The 21,531-nt window shown below is 37.1% G+C and overlaps 2 protein-coding genes across 5 annotated transcripts in view; one reads left to right on the top strand and one right to left on the bottom strand.

Annotated features, from left to right (window-relative positions):
* Nucleotides 1-1,268: 1,268 nt before the first annotated feature.
* On the top strand, nucleotides 1,269-14,973 carry esrp1 (epithelial splicing regulatory protein 1). Of its 2 annotated transcripts, none has more exons than XM_043262079.1 (15): nucleotides 1,269-1,652; nucleotides 2,061-2,189; nucleotides 2,492-2,605; nucleotides 2,698-2,812; nucleotides 3,382-3,480; nucleotides 3,575-3,629; nucleotides 4,060-4,170; nucleotides 4,283-4,415; nucleotides 4,588-4,630; nucleotides 5,288-5,589; nucleotides 7,029-7,262; nucleotides 8,465-8,663; nucleotides 10,434-10,641; nucleotides 11,727-11,898; nucleotides 13,499-14,973. In XM_043262079.1, exons 1-15 carry the CDS (start codon nucleotides 1,521-1,523, stop codon nucleotides 13,607-13,609), a joined length of 2,157 nt encoding a protein of 718 aa, XP_043118014.1. In that variant the 5' UTR covers nucleotides 1,269-1,520; the 3' UTR covers nucleotides 13,610-14,973. The 2 variants fall into 2 exon arrangements, with proteins under 2 accessions (XP_043118014.1, XP_043118015.1); XM_043262080.1 differs by having other exon boundaries at nucleotides 1,270-1,652; nucleotides 8,465-8,651.
* The window catches only part of epb41l4b (erythrocyte membrane protein band 4.1 like 4B), a 21,172-nt gene continuing 14,067 nt past the window's right edge, over nucleotides 14,427-21,531 (bottom strand). For all 3 annotated transcript variants that reach the window (XM_043262078.1, XM_043262076.1, XM_043262077.1), the window contains 8 exons: nucleotides 20,363-20,502; nucleotides 19,038-19,147; nucleotides 18,844-18,927; nucleotides 17,833-17,897; nucleotides 17,623-17,718; nucleotides 17,424-17,547; nucleotides 16,794-16,888; nucleotides 14,427-16,288 (listed from right to left, as the gene is read on the bottom strand). In XM_043262078.1, the coding sequence (XP_043118013.1) occupies nucleotides 16,225-16,288; nucleotides 16,794-16,888; nucleotides 17,424-17,547; nucleotides 17,623-17,718; nucleotides 17,833-17,897; nucleotides 18,844-18,927; nucleotides 19,038-19,147; nucleotides 20,363-20,502 (778 nt within the window). In that variant the 3' untranslated portion in view covers nucleotides 14,427-16,224. The remainder of the gene's footprint in view (nucleotides 16,289-16,793; nucleotides 16,889-17,423; nucleotides 17,548-17,622; nucleotides 17,719-17,832; nucleotides 17,898-18,843; nucleotides 18,928-19,037; nucleotides 19,148-20,362; nucleotides 20,503-21,531) is intronic.

The raw sequence follows: 21,531 nt of genomic DNA, 5'->3' as shown, positions 1-21,531 counted from the left end.
AATGGGCTGTTTTTTTTTCAGCAGGGAGGTTTGGATAATGGTTTTGTATAGCAAACGTACACATTGCATCTTGCACATATATTCCAAAAGCATTTCGAACACACAACGCAAAAATATAATAAAAGCCTTGGTGTGTATATATATATATATATATTTATATATTATATTTATTTATTTTGTTACATATTATTTTATACAAAATATTATCAGTTATTTTTCTTTTGAACATTTACTCCCAGCTTTACAAAAGAAACTTGCGCTGACTGATTTTACAGTGCCTTTGTTCTGTCTTAAGACGCAGACCAGTAATGCTTTTTCTAAGGCATGTTTAAAAAATTACTTTTTTTTACATCCTAATCGTAGTTTAGGCTAGGACCTGCCTATAAAACCGACCAAAATGCACCTCACGAATTAACTTCAGATATCACTCTTTAATAAAGCTTTTTAACAGCACATTATTATAAAGTTTCGCTGGAAATCCTTAAATGTTTAACACACAAAAATGACATAAGAAAAAACTATTTACAGGTAAAGTAATTTATCTTTATTCTATTAAAGACCTAAAGACCTTTGGTGATTTGCGTGTTGTAATGTCTAACAGACTCAGGTCACAGTACTGCTGGAGGTTTATACAAATACTTACTGTTTATGACATAATGGACAGAGGTTTTGTTGATTAACCACCTTAAGTGAACATATAATTATCACAAAAGAAGAAAGTCCCATTTAAACAACCATTTACAGTTTGATGCATTTAATGCCCATTTATCAGAAAAACAAACAAACAAAAAACTGGCCAGTTATTTGGCATCTTTCTCTTTTTTTAGTTCCAGTGATAGCCATACTATCAGATTTAGGCCTACACTCACGGCGTGTTTACTTGTGCATTATAACTGTCGAAACATTGACATATAACACAGTTATATAATGGTTCAGATGCATTTTAAGTCTAGGGATTTGTTTGATCAGGCTAATTCAGTTTAGTTAGTAGGCTACGATATTGGAACTACAGTGAAAGGCCTTGCGCCATTTTTAACACATTATCTCCTGTTGGCGTTTTAAGGCAGGTGAGCAGGTGTTAATGTAGGGTTTTTTTATTAGCAGACTGTGTAAACACGTAAAAACCAGATCCTGAATTCCCTCACATCATGTATCAGGAGCGCGTTTTCGGCGTGCCATGCCACGTCCTTGTTTCTCAGCAGCGGTAGGAGGGCTTTCTTTTGGGCAGGTATCTATTACCTGTGTCACGTGGGCGGTGGCCAGGTAGGGCGCACACAAAACCAGCGCGATCCAAGCAGCCATTGCGGAGCGGAGCCAAGGGTTTCGGACTTGTTTGCATCGATTCTCACGCAATTGAAAGGCCACAGGACACATCGAGGCGAGTCCGAGCCCGGCACTGATCTGTCCGTAGGCGTGGGGTCACTGGACTTCTGGCTTCTCTGTCACCTGGAGTTGATCTCTAGGGTTTTGCTTTTGCTATCGGGGTGGTGTGACAATAGTTTTTTTTTTCCTTCTTAAAAATGACGGTTAATCCAGATTATCTGGTGCTTTTATTCACCACCACATCTGGCGCGAGTGGGGACCAAATGGGATCAGATGAAAAGGAAATTGTACAGTTGGTTTGGCAGGTTGTGGATTTAGCGACTAAAAAGGTAATTTCATATTTCCCCATGATGGTGCGCGTATGCGTGTTATGCGTTGTTGTGCGTGCGTGCGTGAGTTAGTGTGTGTGTGTGTGTGTAGTAATTCTGGTGGAGGTTATTAATAGCAAATCTTTACTAACATGTAATTTTTTTTGTTTTGTTTTTGGAAAAAAATGTAGTAAAACGATAAATATGACAATTTATTTGTATTTATTTATTTCACTTTCATCTATTTAACTATCTATGTGCATTTGCAATTCTGTTGAGGGTGAGAGTGAGAAATAATTTACGGTATTTTTATGCGGCAGATATTTAAAAAGTTCCCCCTGCTATTTATCAAATCATACATCCATTTATTTATTTGCCTATGTAAATCTATATGTTGGCAGTGAGCATTCCTCTGCTTTCCACATTTAGGCCGGTGAGGTAAATGAATTGCTAGTCAAACCGGATCACATTGAGCTCTCTGAGGAGTGTCAGGAGCTGAGTGGACTCACCGAGGAGACCTTGACAGAAGCTGAACTGCTCGAAGAGGCCATCGAACAGGTGATCATTGTCATATAATCTGTTCTGACAGGCCGGTATTCATCTTTTTAAGAACGTCGATTTCAAAATACATAAGGACGTTTGCATTTGACAGTGGATCCTTTCAAAAGCACACTTACGTTTCTTTTCTAACTCTCTTTGAGGGAGGGTCTGTCTGTACACTGTTTAGTGGCATATCTTTACACACTATTAAGCAGGTTATTCAAGTGCTTGGGGATTGATATTTGCACAAGCGGCCTTGTGGGTATGTATTAAATGGCATATAAAAGTGGCGTTTACTCAGAGCGTCCGTGTGTGTGCAGCTGAATCAGAGGTTATGTGCAGAAGTGGACACAAGTGCAGGAAACACCTTCTACCTCTGTACGGATGGACAGCTGCATATTCGTCAAGTCCTCCATCCCGAGGCTTCCAGCAAGGTACTAAACTCTGAGCAGGCAATATTTATTTATAAGTTAATGATTTGTTAGTTCGGATGTGTTTATTGACCGCTTGCTTTTGTGCTTTTTAGAATATTTTGCTGCCTGAGTGTTTCTTCTCATTCTTTGACCTGCGGAAAGAGTTCAAGAACAAATTCCCTTCAGAAGGGGAGTTGAAAGACTTGAATCTTCAGGCCATAGCTGACTGTATCCTTAAAAAAAGGTCATGGCATATTTTTTGCAATACTTCAATGGATGAGAGTAGATTACTACACGCATTAGTTGATAATTCTCTGACAAGCAGTGTGAGGAAGTTTCATCTGAGTGTGTATGAGAGAGAAAGATAGACAACAGGGTGTTGGCTGCAGGATCCCAAGGTTTTGAAATGCAAATAGACTCACAATAGTGTGGGCTCAATTGAGCCAGAGAGAGAAAGCCAAGAGTGTTTAGCCAACAAGCTTAACCTGCCACACCTTCGCTGTAACGTCTTAATACACACACACACACACACACACACACACACGCACATACACAGAGTCAAAAACACAATGCAATAGCGCAGCCCTCTACGCAGCAAGAAAGGTTAATCGAAAGTCATTTTCTCCTTCCATGTTGCTATTGTGTCTTTATGGAGGACTGCTGTGTTTCAACAGTCCTTGTGCGTTTATGTACCCTGTGCTTGTTGTTCCTTGCATCTTTACTGTGTCATTAAATGGTAATTATCACCAGTAACGCTAAACACAGATGCTGTATTCCTTGACTGCGGCTGCGATCAGACCTAAATGTGGATGTAGATTCTTCTCTTCACCCTTTCACTACTCACAAGGTTCAGCAGATGTCAGAAATAGTTTTAGCACTTATCTCGGAGCCTGTCTGTAAGTCATCATATCTCACATATTATCGTGTGAACACATGAATGTAATATTCAGAAGTGTTTTTGTTATGAACGTGCTGTATTTGACTTCACAGGCCACCAGTTCTCCTTCCCAGAAAAAGTGAATGACAAGTTTGAGACTGGCACTTGGTGAGAGTTTATTATTATTTTTTTTGCTAAGATCCACCTTAATATTTAAAATAAATATATCAATTTAATTAAATCGCAGAAAACTAAATAATTCCTAAATTCTAGAACGAATATACATTTTATGGTTATTCATTATGATATTTCTATAAAATTAATCTTTTAAATGAATATAAAATAGAAATTGAGCGGTTGAGATATTGATGGTTTTTATTTTATTCACTAGTATTTATTTGAAGAAAAATATTGAAAAATATAGAAATCATGCAGGCTCTTGTCGAATCCTATGACAATTTCTGTAAAGCTAGTAGTAAGCAAGGATGTAGAGCTTTAACAAAAAGTTACTTGATACATTACTTGCTACTAGTATAAGCTGGTGTGACACGTTGGTTAAATTGCATGTATGTATGTATGTATGTATGTATGTGTATAGCAGTAAGATGGAGAGGGTGGATGATAACACGGTGATCAGAGCTCGGGGTCTTCCATGGCAGTCCTCAGACCAGGACATCGCCCGATTCTTCCGGGGTCTCAACATCGCTAAGTAAGCACTCATAAGCTGCAAACCACCCACAGGCAGCGTTTATTAATAAATGATTATCATTCAGTCTGTGCACAATGCGGTGTTTCTAATGAATGACTGCATGTGTGTGTAGAGGAGGTGCTGCGTTGTGTCTGAATGCTCAGGGCAGGAGGAACGGAGAGGCACTAGTGAGGTTTGAGAGTGAAGAGCACAGGGATTTGGCCCTGCAGAGACACAAGCATCACATGGGCACCAGATACATTGAGGTAAACACACATTCATAAATCTATTATATGAAGTATTGCGTATACCAAGTATAGAGAGATATAAATATATTATATGAATACAGTTTGAATCGTTTTTTGGTTTAGTTCCCTGATGAACAAAAAGTTCCACTTTTTTTAATTGTATGTTTACATGCGTTATTCTGTGTTGCAGGTTTACAAGGCAACAGGTGAAGACTTTCTAAAGATTGCAGGAGGTAAAAATACTTTTTGAGATTGAGTTTGTGTATGCGATATTTGGGTTTGTATGTGAATAGGGTGGGGAACTGAGAACCGGTTCTTATTCTTATTCAGAGCTCCATAATTAATTAAAATTCCTTGAATAATCTGTTATTATTCAGAACTAGTTCCATTCAAATAAATGGAGCAGTGTAGATTCCCAAACTTAATTACCTGAGCTGGTTCTTTGAATTTTAAGAATGTAATGTAAAACCAATGTCTGACTCAAATGGAACGAATGATTCTGAATCCGTTCTTTGCAGTGAACTCATTCACATTTATTTATTATTGCTGTCATGCAATCGTTTGGCAATGAAGTGGCTCCCCTACATATTTATGCCTAATATATTTAATATACAATATCTAAAATATTTATACAGGAAGTAAAGTAACTGAAATAATTCAAAAGAATTGTAACAGGAACTAAGTTTCTTACTTTCCTATCCCTATATGAACAATATTTACACATTCTAGTTTTATTAGTTATTATATGTATGCAGTAATAATAGAAACTGTATATATCATCCGATATCCTGAGTTTGTGTTCTGTCAGGGTTATTTGCATTGGTTTTGAGTATGTTTTGTGTATTTTAGCTTCACGTTGAGTGGCTCATGTGTCGATGTCTGACTGACAGGTACCTCTAATGAAGTGGCCAAGTTTCTTTCGAGGGAGAATCAGGTTATTGTACGCATGCGTGGACTTCCGTTCACCGCCACAGCGGAGCAGGTGCTGCAGTTCTTCTCCCCGGCGTGTCCTGTGACAGACGGCGGTGAAGGCATTCTGTTTGTGCGTTTTCCCGATGGCAGGCCCACTGGGGACGCGTTCGTCCTGTTCTCCTGCGAGGAGCATGCTCAGAACGCACTGAAAAAACACAAGGACATCCTGGGCAAGAGGTACATAGAGCTGTTCAAGAGCACTGCGGCTGAGGTGCAACAGGTGAGTGCAGCACTTCCTATTTTAATTTGAAACCGTCATTTGCGTGGAGTGTATTTTAGACAGTTGCTTTAGACAGACTCAACATGGCAAGTAAAACGTGAGATGTTTGGGTGTGTAAGTGTGTGTACAAGCATGTAATATATCAAAACGACCCGGCGCGCTGAACAAACACTCCGCTTGGCAATTGGTAAAAGATTAGCTTTTCCAAGCTGTCATAAAATCTCTCTTGTAGTCTTCCTGTTCTCCAATGGAAAACCTTTAAAATTTAATGGTTACTAATTTTGTAGAATTATTTGGAATTCCTCTGTAATCATTTTTTGCTGTTGTCATATCAAAGCTACTCAACAATAGCAAGCGGTTGAACTCAATTTAACCTGGTTTTGAGCATCGTGTGTTTGGCAACTCAGCTGTGTTGTTCACCAACAGCAGGGTTTGGTGTTATAAGGGTGTGTCATTTAGGCAAAGAATCCCATCATGCCTTGTATTAATAACTGCCTGGTTGTTAGATTCTTTAATGAACAGAATACTTACAACTGAATAACCACATCAATAATGCCAAAAGACTGAACTTTTGTCTGCCATAAAAAGAAACCAAACAAAGGGAATCCCTCACACAACAAACACCAACCTGTTTTGCCCATGTTTTGCTTGTTTTTACAACCAGTAATTTGTTTGAGTAATAACTAGTATGTAGAACTGATTTGTAATTATTTTATTTTTACTTTTAACACTAAAAAGTAACAATATAATCATTAAACTATTATGGTAAACGTAATATGTATAATAAATAAATATTGACATTTTCAGTTTAATTTGAATGCTTGTATTATATCAATGCTTTATATATATATATATATATATATATATATATATATATATATATATATATATATATGATTTATTTTCATATTAGTTTTTGAAGGCAAAATATGCATTACTTAATGTATTATTATTATTATTATAACTATGGGAAAAATATAAATACTGGTAAAATAAAATACAAAAAAAATGTGTCCGTCTAAACCAAAGTACAGATATATTGGACCAGTCAATGAAAAGAGTTCATTATAAATCATTAATAGAACAGATAATTACATGCAAATATAAAGAAACAAAGAAAGAAAACGAAAAAATCTGTGGGTTTTTAAAGTGATGGTTTAACTTGCTCAAACAGCAAGTGCATGGATTCATAGACCTGATTTGGTAGTTCCAGCAAATATAAAACCAACCCAGTATGGACATGTTGTCTCTATATATATAAGGGGATTTAAGGATATAGACAGACCAAACATGTGTTTGCATGGTGGTAAACAGTATTCAGTACCTGCAGGTAAAAAAAACAGTTTAGTCTATCATCTCTACACCTGAAACTATAAACAGGCAGAAGTCTTTTGATGATGCTCATTGCCAGTCATATAACTCCAGAATTTGTGCGTCAGGTACTGAACAGATACTCATCGGCCCCATTGATTCCCGTGGCCCCATCCCCCATTCTGTCTGTTGTGCCACCCCCCACGTTCGTGCCCCCAACGGCAGCAGTGACAGGTGTGCGGGACTGCGTGAGACTGAGGGGTCTGCCGTACGATGCCACCATACAGGACATATTGGTTTTCTTGGGGGAATACACCGCTGACATCAAGCCACATGGAGTGCATATGGTGCTCAATCAGCAGGTAAAGATCCCGCTTATATACATACGAACTGTAGTATTCATATGAAGTTCATCCAGTATCAAAATAAACACGCCCATGCAGTTCAGTATGTGTTCTGTCAGGGAGTTTTTCCTCTTGGCTCAACCGCTCCATAAAAAAAAGTGTGATTAAACACAGCTTCTGTCAGGGCTTGTGTTTCTTCATTCCTTTACAATGTGTTTCTGTCATGCCTTGACCCTTACAACATCTCAAAGCACGCCGAAGAGAACTGCACTTGAGAATAGGATAGACAATACAAATGTTTCCACAAAAAGCTTTTTTAAGTTGGCTTGCTTGATTGTATATTTTGAGCTAGATGCAAAGAAGGAATTGGTAACTCTTTATTTTGATGGCCCCTTATGAACATTCTTAAATAACTTTGTCATTAACTTTCATTAGATTATAAGTAGACCATCTGATTATTATATAACTCTTTGTGTTGACCAACAGACATACCACAGACTATAGGTCACTTTTCAAGAACATGTCAACTTATTCAAAACCCTAACCCTACCAGTCTACTAATACTGTACTAACACCCTAATGAAAGTTAGATGACATGTAGGTGATTATATTTAATTAATTATGTGTTAAACAAAACGGTAGCAACAACATTTCAATTATTTTATAAAACATTTAAATACACATTGTCAATTGAACAACTAGTCAGTAACTACACTGATTGCAGTATTACTGTATGTATTTCTGTTGTTCTGAACATTGTTTAGTCAGGTATTCAACTGTAGAACAATTGGACTGTTTTGCACGGTATACCTTTGATTTAAAGAACCCATATAGGGAGTTAAACTATAGTGGCATTACTTTTGAACTGGCTCAGAAGTGTCTGTTTGCTGCTGAAGATTCATTAACAGTAATGCAACTCCACTGAATACATAGAGCAGAAATCATCAGTATTTTAGTACAGGGATCCAGTATTTTTTAAAAATAATTAAAAATCCATATTATGGATAAGAGTCAGTTTTCTGTTGCCAACCCCACTGTGAACTGCCATCTTAAAAACCAGATGCTCCTGGTGAGACATATTTAGCAATATCACCAACAACAATTAAATACAATGTGAAGCCCAAACGTGTCTTGCTCTCTTGTTAAAATGCGCTTGTTTGTTATTTGGTTTGAAGTGAGTTGATGGCTTCAGCATTTGTTTGTTTGTTTTGTTTGATCAGGGTCGTCCGTCGGGTGATGCTTTCATCCAGATGCGTTCAGCTGACCGGGCGTTCCTGGCGGCCCAGCACTGCCACAAGCGCAGCATGAAGGAGCGTTACGTGGAGGTGTTTGCGTGCTCCGCTCAGGAGATGAACATCGTGCTGATGGGGGGGACGCTCAACAGGAGCGGCCTCTCGCCGCCGCCATGTAAGTTACGACGTAAGTGCCGCTGGGCTCTGGGGCTGCTTCTCTCAGCTGTGTGTGCGGGTAGGTGGCGCTTCACGCCTTCCTTTTTTCCCCTTTCTCTCATTCATTCATTCATTCATGGTGGGTGTCCTGTCCATTTTCCTGCCCAGGCAGGAATGGGCATCAGGAACAGTAGGAATCTGGGTGGGTGAATGTTGTGTTTTGTTTTTTGTTTTTTTTAATTCAATTCAGATCTGAGTTTGTCAGATGCTTTTCCACAGCAGGGGAATGGAGGGCTTTGATTTGGGGTGATTTAGTACAATCTTTCTGAATCTAAACGTGCACACAATTTTAATCCACATCATAAATATGCACTTTGGGTTGTCGTGGAAAGGCACTTTCTGTTTGATTTAGTGTAGATTTCTTTCTTTCTTTGGTTGTAGATAGTCAGCTCCGTAACTTTGCTATCCTAACAACCAAACAGCAGCACACGTAAAAGCCTCGGCACGCCACAGGTTGAGTCCGGTTAGAGGCATCTGAATGCCTGTGGCTGTGTACTGATATGTTGAAGGGTGGAGGAACATACTTGACTTGTAACTGAATTATAATGGCAGTTATTGACAGTTTTGGGTTATGGTTTGCTGCATGCTTTGAGTGTGAGATGAAGTTTGTTATAGATATTTGAATAGAAATACATTTAATTATTCTATTAAACTAGTATTTCTTCAGTACACTGAGCAAATATTTAGACAAATTAAATGTGACAATACATGTAATATTGACATGATGGAGATTTGTAAATGTACCTGCAGCATTAACGACCTTCTAAAATAGTCTCCAAGACAACTCATTTATAAGCAGGTTCAGTGTGACTGGTTGTGTTTAGGGTGGGCTTTTGAGATGGCTACGGCTTGTGGCTACACCATATATTGTTCATTGTTTGTTTGATGAGATGACTGCATGAGCCTCTGATGACAAACAATGACCAGGACTTGAAAGGGGTTTAAAGGTGTAAATCCCTCATTGTAACTAGATTAGGTTCAGTTAGGTCCACACCCTTTAATTATTTGGCGAAAGTAATTTGACTAATCTCTAGGGTTTTTTTTTTTTTAGTAATTATGTAAATTCAATATTTTGTCATGTCACATCCATTCAATTTAGTCTTTTGTTTTCTCTCTAAATTGTTATACAGAAAGTTTTATAACCTGTTTTGTGCCATATTAGTGAGAATAAAATGTCAAATAAATGCATTTTTTTGTTGTTCGTTTTATTCTCGCTGCAATAACGTAAAGCTTAACCTTACCTTTCCATAATATTAAATGGATAGTTTACCCAAAGATTGTATTAATTACTCAACCTCACGTTGTTTCAATCCTGTAAGACCTTCATTCATCTTTAAAACACAAATTATGATATTTTTGTTGAAATGAGAGTTTTATATTTCTCCATAGACAGCAATATAACTGCAATGCTCTCAGGCCCAGAAACATAGTTGGGACGTAGTCCGTTTACCATTAGTTCTTCAACATTGCTGTCCGTGAAGGGTCAGTAAGCTAGTGCAATAAGTTAGTGCGTTTTTAATTTTTGCAGTATTACTTTTTCTCATCATATTTTCATCAGCCATATGCTTTATAAAAACCTTTTAATTGACGCCATTGTGCATTTTATTTATCCCCATTATCAATGAGAGAATTAAAAAAACGAGATTAACACTACAAACACATCTAGTTGCCGTAACTGGAAGCTTCAAGGTTGTTTTTTTTCATTCAGTAATTCCTCAATATCCCACCTCCCCCATTTCAGGTTTGTCCCCTCCATCATATGCATTTCCTCATGGGACAGCTGTTCTTCCTGCTGGAGCGGTCCTTCCTGCGGGAGCAGTGCTACCTGTGGAGCCAGCAGCTATCTACCCCTCTCAGTTCCTGCTGAGTCCCCGACCCCTGGCACCAACGACAGCCTTCTACCCTGCCAGCAACCCACTGTACATGAACTACACCACCTATTATCCCAGGTAACGCTTTACTTGTTAATGCCGTGTTTCAGATAAGACATGCACATACACATACGCGGCGTGAGATCAATAATTAGTTGCATTTTCATTTACAGAAAATGATGAATGGATAAATTTAATACTATTTATCCTTGAGTTAATGATGTGTCTAATGCTCTAGTGTACATTTTAATCAAAATCAAGTCAGCATCTGTATCCAAAACGTAATAAAACATAATGCTGTATGCGTGAAATGATACAAATGGCATCTGAAGGAGTGGTTAAAAGAGAAAAAATGTAATTAATATATATATCCATTGGAATGTATAATACCAATTATATGTAGATATAACTAGATAAATAAATATTTAAAGTTCACTTGAATTTGTCATGAATCATTATTCGTGATGCCTTGGAAACCTGTCTGAACCAGTTTCTTTAAAAGGAACCTTTATGTTTTGGACACAGTCAATGTCACTCTAGCATGATGCCAGAATAATACTCACTGCCTTATGTTCGCTGAGATGTTTCACAAGATGTGAATATTTAAGCACAACCTTTGCGTGAACTGTTGTGTTTGAGGGTGTTTTGTGTTTTTGAAGAGCCCCTCAAATTAAGCTCTAAAAGCTGAACATAATGACTTTGTCTTTAAGGAGGACTTGCACAACCAGGACTGGGTGTGTTTACAAGGGTAACGCACTCCTGAGTGAGTGTGTCACACCCAGGTCGTTTAACACAGCATTAATGTGCATTTTAGCTCACTTCATAGTGGAAGAACTGGTTCAGGTACTGATTGTGTATGTGAGATTTAAGTACAGAAATATGATTATCAAGGCTACAGAAACCCTTGAAAAGTAAACCATTACTCCGGGACAGTGACGTTAAATTAAGGACGGGACTATTGTTCAACCGATAGATGGAAGAAAGATTTTTTTTTTTCTTTTTTTACAAATAAATATTTCATATTTAATATAAAAGCTGGATAAAACGCACACAAACCCATAATAAAAATTCATATTTTGACTGATTTACCTTTTTATTTTATTATTATTATTTTTTTCTTTTGCGCTTTTCATAAATTTTGATCCATGTCTGTTTTCATACAGCCCACCTGGCTCGCCCCCTAACATCAGCTACTTCCCTACTGGCCACACCCCTTCAGCTGGTTCAGTCCTCTCAGCCCCACCCACAGCACTGATACGAATGCAAGGCCACGCCCCTTCCCACGCTTATAATAGCGGGGTTAAAGAAATCCTCAGCATGGTACATGGATATCAGGTGAGTTTTAAACACACCCACGACTGTATTATAAGATCAGTGTGAGTTCAGTGAGGTACAGGAATTTTTTTCATGCCATTTCTCTGATTATTTTATTTTAGTTGACTTCCTACCCAATAGCAAGTAACTAAATTATTTACAGTTCACTGCTGGCCTCTACAGAATTTAAATGTATTAGTAACCAGCTCGTGTTATTGAGCACCGCTGATCCAAAAAAGTTCCAGTTTGTTCCACATCAGAAAGTGTGTGTGTGTGTGTTTATAGGCAGGGCAGGGCTGGATTGTAGGGAACATTTAAGGTGTGTCTTTTGCCCTGCAGTGCTCAGCATTGAAGATTTAGATGCTTTAGTGGGTTTGAGTAACAGGACGGCATAGTTGCATTGTCACACCCCCTCGATGAGCTAAACAGGTTCCTCTGGTCTAAATTCCCTCACACACACACACACACACACACACACACACACACACACACACACACACACACACACACACTGAGCTAAGGTGCGGTGCATTGGCCTGCTCTAACTTGACTTAGTTTTCTGCTCCATTACAATAGGAGCCTGGTATTAGTTTTCTAGATAAGACAAAAGAAATCTGCATACATATACACATATATACACATACACAGCGCGCACACACATTAAAATAAATGTCATTGTTTATGTAAATACAACATTTCATTTTTATACTTTATTATTAGAAATGAATTTATATTATAGCAATAATATAATTAAATTGTAATTTAAAAATACATTTTAAATATAGCTATATGTATATTGATAAAACACAAGACATTTTCATTTTGGAGTCTGCATCAAGTTATATGTGCAAAAGTAATTTTGTATGTATAGAAAGTTTAATGCAAGGTAAAGTGTCAACTTTAATGTTTCAAATAACTTGTGTAAAATAAATATTATATATAATGTTTCATTGTGAATCAGCATAATGAAATGAAATGCCTGATAAGATTTGTTTTGGCATATGAACTATTGTTACACTAAATTACATTTTAGTGTGTTTTTTTGTAAATTATAGTAAAAAAAAAATGTGATAGTCATATTTTTTTACTCTGAAAATGGAGAGAGGGAGAAAGAGAGAGCGAGAGAGAGATCACAATAACTAATACATTTCATTTTTAATAATGGAAGGAGACCCTCTGCAATCAGAATAAACTAAGGTGTGTCAGTTTCTTCTTAACATTGCTGCTTTGGGTTAACAGCATGAAAGGTTTCCACCAAAGTACGTAAGCGTGTTCAAAATATCGTTTACTATATTATAACTGAGTAATTATCGCTATAGCATGTGCTTGATAGCACTACGCATTATATAGAATATAACACTAAATATTCAACCCCACAGGAGTGAAACGTTCTATTAGGCTGCCTAATGAGCTAACAAACCCATTCTAAAAACAGCTGCGACTCCTGCCATGCACACCCACAGTGTGCGTCTTTCCCATGCAGGCTGTACATTCGCCTCAGGCAGTTTGCTAGTTAGTCAGTAGGAGGGATGTCACTCATTTGAGGTGGGACTTATTACAAATAATGAGGCATAAGCATGTGTTTCTTGAGTAAATGTAGTTTCTTTCTGTCTCCTTTTAGCCCGGCAACAGCGACGCTTTGGTAACTCTCCCTTCTATGCTGTCGGCCAAGCAGCCTATTGGAGACCAGACTGTAGGAGGCGGAGCCTATCTTGACTTGCAGTTGCTTTAAGCCAATCGATTGACGAGGCCACACCCCTGCGGTGGAGTCAACAAACCCCTCAATACAAAGCAGTTTATGCCATTTATGCTATTTATATAAGAATTTTAAAAGAATTATGTATTTTGACATTTAATGTATATTGCACATTGTTTTTTTTATGCATTAGAGCTAATATTCTACTCATACGGTTTGTTGCGTGAGTTTGTATGTTTGTGTCCATGCACGTGCAGTGATGTTCACTCAGGAAATAGCTTCTCATACCAGGGTCTAAACATTAAACCTGCCGAATCAGAGGCAGACTTTCGCTGATACCGTAAATTTAAGCCAAAGGACCAGAAAAAAAGTGTGTGTGTGTGTGTGTGTGTGTGTGTGTGTGTGTCAATGCCTCCCTGTTGATGTGACTCTACCGTGAGTATGTGTAAATACGTAGAGACATTCTCAAGCCTCTCTCTTTTTTTTTTTTTTTTTTTCTTTGAAGGTTTTAATTTGCATGAAGTTCATAGAGCTAGCTGTTCTAACATGTTTACAAGATTCGCCAAACTCTTACGCCACGCACAGTGTAGTCCGTGGATGTATGCAACACGTAGTTCTTCTAAGTCATTTCGCCAAAAAATAGCTCAGAACCAGAATCAGGAACAACTTTTGTGCTTTGTATCTGCGTATCTGTGTCATGCATGATAAACATATGTATTGTCCGTACCAATCAATGTACAAATTTCTATAGCTAAATGTGCTTGATAATGTGTGCATGTGTACTAAATGTAACCAGCTATTGAATGTGTGTGTGTGTTTGTGTGTGTGTGTGTGTGTCTGTGTTTAGCCAAAAAAAAAAAAAAAAAAAAAAAAAAAAAAATCAATGCATGTGTGTTTATTTACTGCACTCAGAGAGTGTTTCGGGCCTGCTGTAATGCACACAGGTGTATTTTCACCCATTGTCTGTGTATTAAGGAGAGTGTTTGTGTGCATCTGCTGGAATGTGAACAGGTTAACTTGTTACCTGCAGCTGTATCCCATCTGTACCCTCCTGTTTGTTTATGCCAATGTGCCTCATTTATTATGCTCTGTGCTTTTTTTTTTTTAAATACTAGGAGTAATTTGCATGTTTAGGCTTTTATGAGCAGTAGGAGTAAAGTGTATGACAGTGAAATAGTCAGTGTGATTTATTTGTACTAGTACCCACACATGCCAACGGGCAGTAGTTAAGCAAAAGCACTACTCTTTCATGTTACCGATCTGTTACCATCATATTTGTAATTCAAAAAAAAAAAAAAAAAAATGTAGAAATGAGAAATCAAGAATTTGGCTGTTTGGAGAAAGTATTATTTTATTTTGATATTTTATAATAACTTAAATAAAGGAAATTTAACAACCTTTCTGAGGGATTGAGTGACTGATTCACTATGTACGTATTTATATTTCCACACCTAAAAAAGTGAGAAGTAATTGAGCTACATTAAATAGACTTTATTTCAGTGTGGTCATATCAAAATATTAACACTGGAGATGCTCTCCCTTACGATAATCAAGTTGTAAACAAGAAATAAAAAGTTTACATTTCATTTTGCTGCTCCTGATCTATTTCTGAAAAGAAATCCTGAAATGCATATTTAATGCCCTCTAGTGGGCAATGAAAGCATCAAAACGTGTTTTCAACGCACTTCCGGAAATGTCTTTGTTTTTATATTACAAGAGAGATAAAGAAGGTTGTTGTATAAAACTGCAGTTTCATATGAAAATGTATATAGGGATAGCAGTAAAATATTTCACAAAATATATATTAGAAACCTTTAACTTTGCAAGACATTTATGCACATGTCCAGAATAGCATATACTGTGCAATACACACTATATATACACACTGTCTAAAAATAGTATATGATGCAGTACAATATACACATTTTAAACAGTAGTATGCTAAATACATACGTGACTCCATTATGCTTTTTAGTCCAAGTGGTATTAATAACTCAATTTTTCATCCAATTTGAAGCATGTTTTCAAAAAATTTCAATATAAGCTGTTCAGTAATCTAATGAATAAAAATGTGATGTTCAAGTGCACAAGTCACATTTGAAATAGGTGTTTGAACACATTGCATTGTGGGATATAGTCTCCCAGACAGTGTGTTCTGCTGTATACTATACATTTTGGCAAATGGGAAAGGTCAAACTGGTATTTTGCATACTGTGCACAGTATCACCACTGCATACTACAGAAATAGTATGAGCAGTGTAGTAGTATTCTATTCAGAACATAAATCAAATACAGTAGGTCTACAATGACAGCTTTAAGCAACGCCTGACTTAAACTCCGTTCCCTAAACTTCAAGAAATCATAGGCAGATTATTAAACATTGGGAAAAATAAGTATGAAGAATTATTAAAAGTTACCAGTCAGTTTATACAGCGCCAGTGCCATGCCATGAACAGAGCAAGCGAACAAACATAGAAACGTCGCTGTTACTGCTTTAAACACTGCTGTGTAGCATTAGCATAACGCTAAAACAGCTCTTAAAGCTTAGAGGTTTGTTTAGGTTCATATACTGTGTAACAGTGAAAGTAGTGCATCGAGTTAAAGGCTGTTTTGTCTGTGTAGGTTTTGTGGTCTGTCAGCTGCATGTTGTCTCAGAGTTCTGTCATTAACAGAGCCCTCAGCAGTTTCTCTCTCTCCATCCGCAGGTCTTCAGAGCTTCATACATAAGAAGACAGACGGATGAACAGAAAGAAGGATGGGAACAATCAGAGAAAAAAAACATCAAGCGCCACGTCGACAGATGGAAAGAAAAATAGACAGACACGCATAACAAAAGAAAGATATGAAAAATCACAGAGGAAGGCAGAACAATAGTAGGAATATATATATCTTCTTATGTTTTAATGGATTTTTTAAAGATTTTGAATAGAGCCTGACTGTTGTGAATGTGTACTTGGCATTCCCTACCTACATTAGCGGAACCAAATGTCTTCCAAGGATAATAATACCAGTAATTTTGACCTTGTAGGAACATTTTTAGTCCCCACGAGGAAAACGGGTTATATCAATACAGAAATAAGTTATTTAAAAATCTAAAAATGCAGGTTTTCTGTGAGGTGTAGGGTTAGGGCATGGAAAATAGAGTTTGTCCAGTATAAAAATCATTATGGTCTATTGGAAATCTCCATAATAACACAGTGTCTTTGAGACTGTATGTTACCTTTCTGTATGTGTAGCATATGGCAGCAGTTGAGGTACAGGACTCGGAAGGAACAGTGGAGAATTGTCACGCTCCAAACGTGACGTATCCTTCTGCTATAGAGAAGGAAAAACTAAATCAAAGGTCTGTATATTGTCACATAGCATGTCCAGGGTGGGTGAACTTGTTGCGCACATTTTTGATAAAACTAAATGATAATGTTATTGCATATAAGCAAATTTATATCAGTTATATAATTTCATTTTGTTAAAGCATACATTGTTTAGCTTTTTTATTCAGTGTACATAGGCCTAGGCTCTTATTCGTTAACTACTAGGTAAGAAAAGTCACTAATAACAAAGTGCCATAAACAAAGTAGTAAATAGTTACTGCATTTCCTCTGAGGAACATATTTTCAACAACATGATTGTAGTATTTCAATTTTGAGTATATTATATCATTAAAAGGTGTGCTAGTTATTTTTTTATTCATTATAATTTCCGTGTCTCCCTATTATTAATTAGATATTTTCTCCTGTGGAAGATTTTGATTATAGCCTTTCAACAATGGTTGAAAAACTGAAAACTTTTTGATAAAAAAACAAAAAAACATTTGTTTGCATCCTGAAGGAGTGGGCATAGTAAATCTTACCGGTGGGTATATGGGTGGTTGGACCTGTTTGTCCAGGGAGCTGTTTGAGGATGATTTTCCCATACTGCACTGGGAGGAGATGGCTGCAAGCGCCTCAGGGAGGTCATCTTCATCACTATGGTTACTATAGAACAATTGAAAAGGCCATATTGTTAAATCTAAAAGGCTCCAGAAGACCGTCGTCTGCCTACTGACTCACAAGCTAAACTGTCTGACGAGGCGTTTGCGCCGATCCACTCTGGGCTTCTCTATGTTCAGACTGCTTGAGCCTGAATCCTGAGAGGAGCTGGGATACCTGAGATAGGAGTCTGAAGTCAGTGAATATAACACAGGAAGACATAGACGCTTGATGCTTGAAAACCATTTGAGACATGTACCAACTTCCAGAGCTGGTACATGCTGTTCTCACCTGTCAGTTTGGTCTCCACTTGAAGAGTTCCCCTTTGAGGTTCCACTATCACTTTGGGTGGCACGCTACAGTAGAGAGGAGCAGAGCACAAGCTATGCATCATCTCACTGATACTGTCACATGCCCTCATTCTGTAACCTCAATATTTCTGCTTTATAAACTGTAATAATTATCCTGTGTATAGGTGTACAGCATTTGACATTTTTTTTCCAGAATTCAGCTAAAAAGGTAGGCGGCTTTATGTAGCTAGTTCCTGGTTCTTAAGTTATAAACCCTTAAAAATAAAGGTTCCCTGATGGCAATGGTTCCATGAAAAACCTTTAACATCCGTGGAATCTCTCCTCTGCACAAAAACCTCTTTACAGGGCCAAAACGGTTTTTCACACTAAAATGTTTTTTTTTTTGTGTGAACTGTTCATTGTTGTTTTTTCCAAATAACCTTTAAATGAAGAAGAACAACACAACAAAAAACTGTTCTTCTATGGCGTCAATGAAACAAAATCCATCAGGTTTGGTAGACCACTTTAGATTTGATAAATGAAGTTGGTTAGATATCAAGTTGGTTAAGCATTAAAGTTGGCATTAAATGAAAATTTACCTACCTCTATTCACCTATTTTATAAATGCATGTTAGATATTATTGTGAATGATCTATCCACGTATGTGTATCATTTATAATAACTCTTAATGTAATCAAAATAAATCATAAGTCATAAATTGATCTCCCATTGAAAAAACGAAACAAATGAAAGCTTGCATTCAGATCTACCTCCATCCAGTTAACAGAATCAAGTCCCTGCAGTACTGTTTTTAAATACTTCCATTCAGATGCATGTTATTGGTTAGAAAAGGTGTTGCTACTTCCATTTCACTGCAACTTTAAACTCTGGAATGACCTGTTATTTTTTCCAGCCACATTAGATGCAGATATATAAATAGATAAATTAACTTTGCATCAGCTTTTGTGAACAGAGTGTCATGTTCATGCAGCATGTCAGTGTGAGCAGTTACTTTAGAGATGTTGCTCTTCAGCTGTTCCTGTAAAACCGCAGGGGAGGAAGGAAGACTTTTCTCAGAAAGTGGTTTTTCCTCTGCCTGTAGTTACAAAGGGAATTCAATTCTTATTCATATTGCAAAAAAAAAAAAAACAGCCATGAAAAAATCTTTTCTGTTTGTTCCAGGCGGCTGTGACGTCCATAACTGACCATGTCTATGTTAATGTGGAGGGCCGGCCAAGCTGCAGGTTCTGCTTCTAGCTGATTCTGTAGCGCTCGATCCAACTCATCCGGGAGCCCAGGAGACACGACCCAAGCTTCTGATGTAAACAAACACATCAGCATACTTAAGATAAGATAGTTTCACTTCTCAAATTTGATTGACGGAGCGGTATTCCCAGAGTGCAGTCCAATAGACCTTAGTAAGGGTAGCAGCATATTCAGTTTTCGACAGGAATGAAAACAAGGCTGTGAGCGATAGAAGCGTTCAGCTCATTAAATATCTTCTCAAAAAAAATTATTGAAAAAAGCTCTTAAAAATTGTAACTTTAGAACATGATGTTATCTTGGACCTTTGTACAGTGTGTGCCATTATAAAGACTATAAGGAGTCGTTCACAACCAAGAAAGATTACTAAAACAATAACGATTAAGTTTTAAAAGTTTTCTATGTGAATAGGGGTCCACACCACAGCCATAATTATAACGTACATTAAAGATATTGGAATCATATTAAGAAGCAAACATGACAGGTAATAAGGATCTGTTAAGGACATATTACACCAAGATTTAACTAGTCTATAACTACATCAGCATCAACAATAGACCATTATTATTATTATTGTAAGTGTACACTTGTTAAATTCTGATTGGTTGTTAATGTTTGTTTATCAGCTGGAAATTTTTTTCTCAAATTTCATTCTGTGCTGTTATCCTTATAGTTGTGGACTTTCCTCCTAGAATTAGAACAAATAATGTAACTACATCATTATAGATATCATTCTTGGTGTGAATGCCCTTATGAAATCTCAAGGTTTTGTTACCCTTATAGCTGTGCTGTGGACTTTCCTGTTCTCCTAGAATTAGAACAAATATTATAACTATAGATATAGATAACATTCTTGGTATGAACTATGAAAATGTTGAAAACCTATTAAAACGACAAAGAGCGCTTACACTAATCAGAACATTATTGTCCTTTGGTGTGGATGCTAATATTTAAAAATAATTAGTATGATTAAACTTTTTAGTTATCGTAGGCTACTTTGTGTGAACAAGCCTTTAAAGTCTAACACTGGGACGTTTCATTGTTTGTATGTTTTTATTTTTTACTTACTATTAGTATAGGACATAAGCTGCCCACAAAAGAGAATATTTTAATGACCCCCCCACTACAGGTTAAATTAATATGCATACAGGAGACACTTCTGTTTTTTTAAATATAAGAAAATCTATATAATCTCTTGATTGCTTAACATTTTGCAAACAACCGCACGCATGTCAAGTCAAGCAGCTATAGTCAGGCTCAGGACTCACTAGGTTTAGCTGTTGTGAGGCACAGTGCTTCCTGTTTTTCGTATCCATGGTGATGGTAGCAGCGATGGATCTTTCCAGAGAGAGGAGCTTCATTCTCTTCCACACTAAACCTCCGGGTGTCTGCAGTGCTCAAAGGAAAACTATAAAACAATGCACAACAATGACACAGTGTACAATGGTACATATGACAGCTCCACATTATTTTTAATCTGCATGACGTAAAGATCCGGAGAACAAAAGAGACTCAAGTTCATTCATACATTTTGACACACCCACCCACACATGCAACAGAATGGCATACGTCATCTTTATTGATCCTATACATTCACAACACAATTAGCACCAGCATAAGACCAATGCAAACCTGAACTGGTACTTATATATATATTGATTTATTTTCAAGTAGCACGTTATGAATAACCACGGCAAAATGACATGCAGAAACATGCACACACAGCTTTCTAATATAATAACAGAGTGCTTATGAAAGTAATTTCAGTGGATGGACCAAAAACAACAACTGGTTATGCAAATGGTGTTATTAAACAGAAAATGGAACAGTGCACATGTTAATACAAAAATCAGAAGCAAATGTCAAGGGTTTACATAATCAATAAAATTGAGTCGATTAGTGTAAACAACCCATTTATTAAGGCAGGTCTCATTGCAGCAGTTCGTAATCATTAAAAGCCCCTGTCCCTTGCTGATTGAACATTTCGATGGCCAAACGAAGGTTTCTAACTTAACACTTCAGCAAATACGTAATGATCATGAGCACATATAGAACAGCTGTCACGTGTACTTTCAGGGTGAATTTAAATTAAGTAAAGCAGGGTTTGTAAACAGTGAGGTGCTTGGCATGATATTACATAAGTGATTTGCACTTAAGAGTAAACTTTTAGACATAATATGCGCAAATCTATGAACTAAAATGATATAAAATAGGCTATAATCTAGAACAATGGTGCTCAGTCTGGCTTTTGGATGTGCTTGCACACTTGTCTGTAATTTTTATAACTTGAGACGGATCTGATGTGCCAAGAATAGCGTTGGAACTAAATTGAGCGACCTTGCTATAGAATATAAAACCACAACAGCAGCAGTTACATATCCTGGTATTGTCTATCAGGTAATTTGCTAGTTCTAAATTTGATCGTAAATCACGTAAA

The sequence above is a fragment of the Puntigrus tetrazona genome, chromosome 16 (assembly GCF_018831695.1).
Source record: "Puntigrus tetrazona isolate hp1 chromosome 16, ASM1883169v1, whole genome shotgun sequence".
NCBI lineage: Eukaryota > Metazoa > Chordata > Actinopteri > Cypriniformes > Cyprinidae > Puntigrus > Puntigrus tetrazona.
Note: the sequence above shows the minus strand (reverse complement) of the source record. Positions and strands in the feature narration are given on the sequence as shown.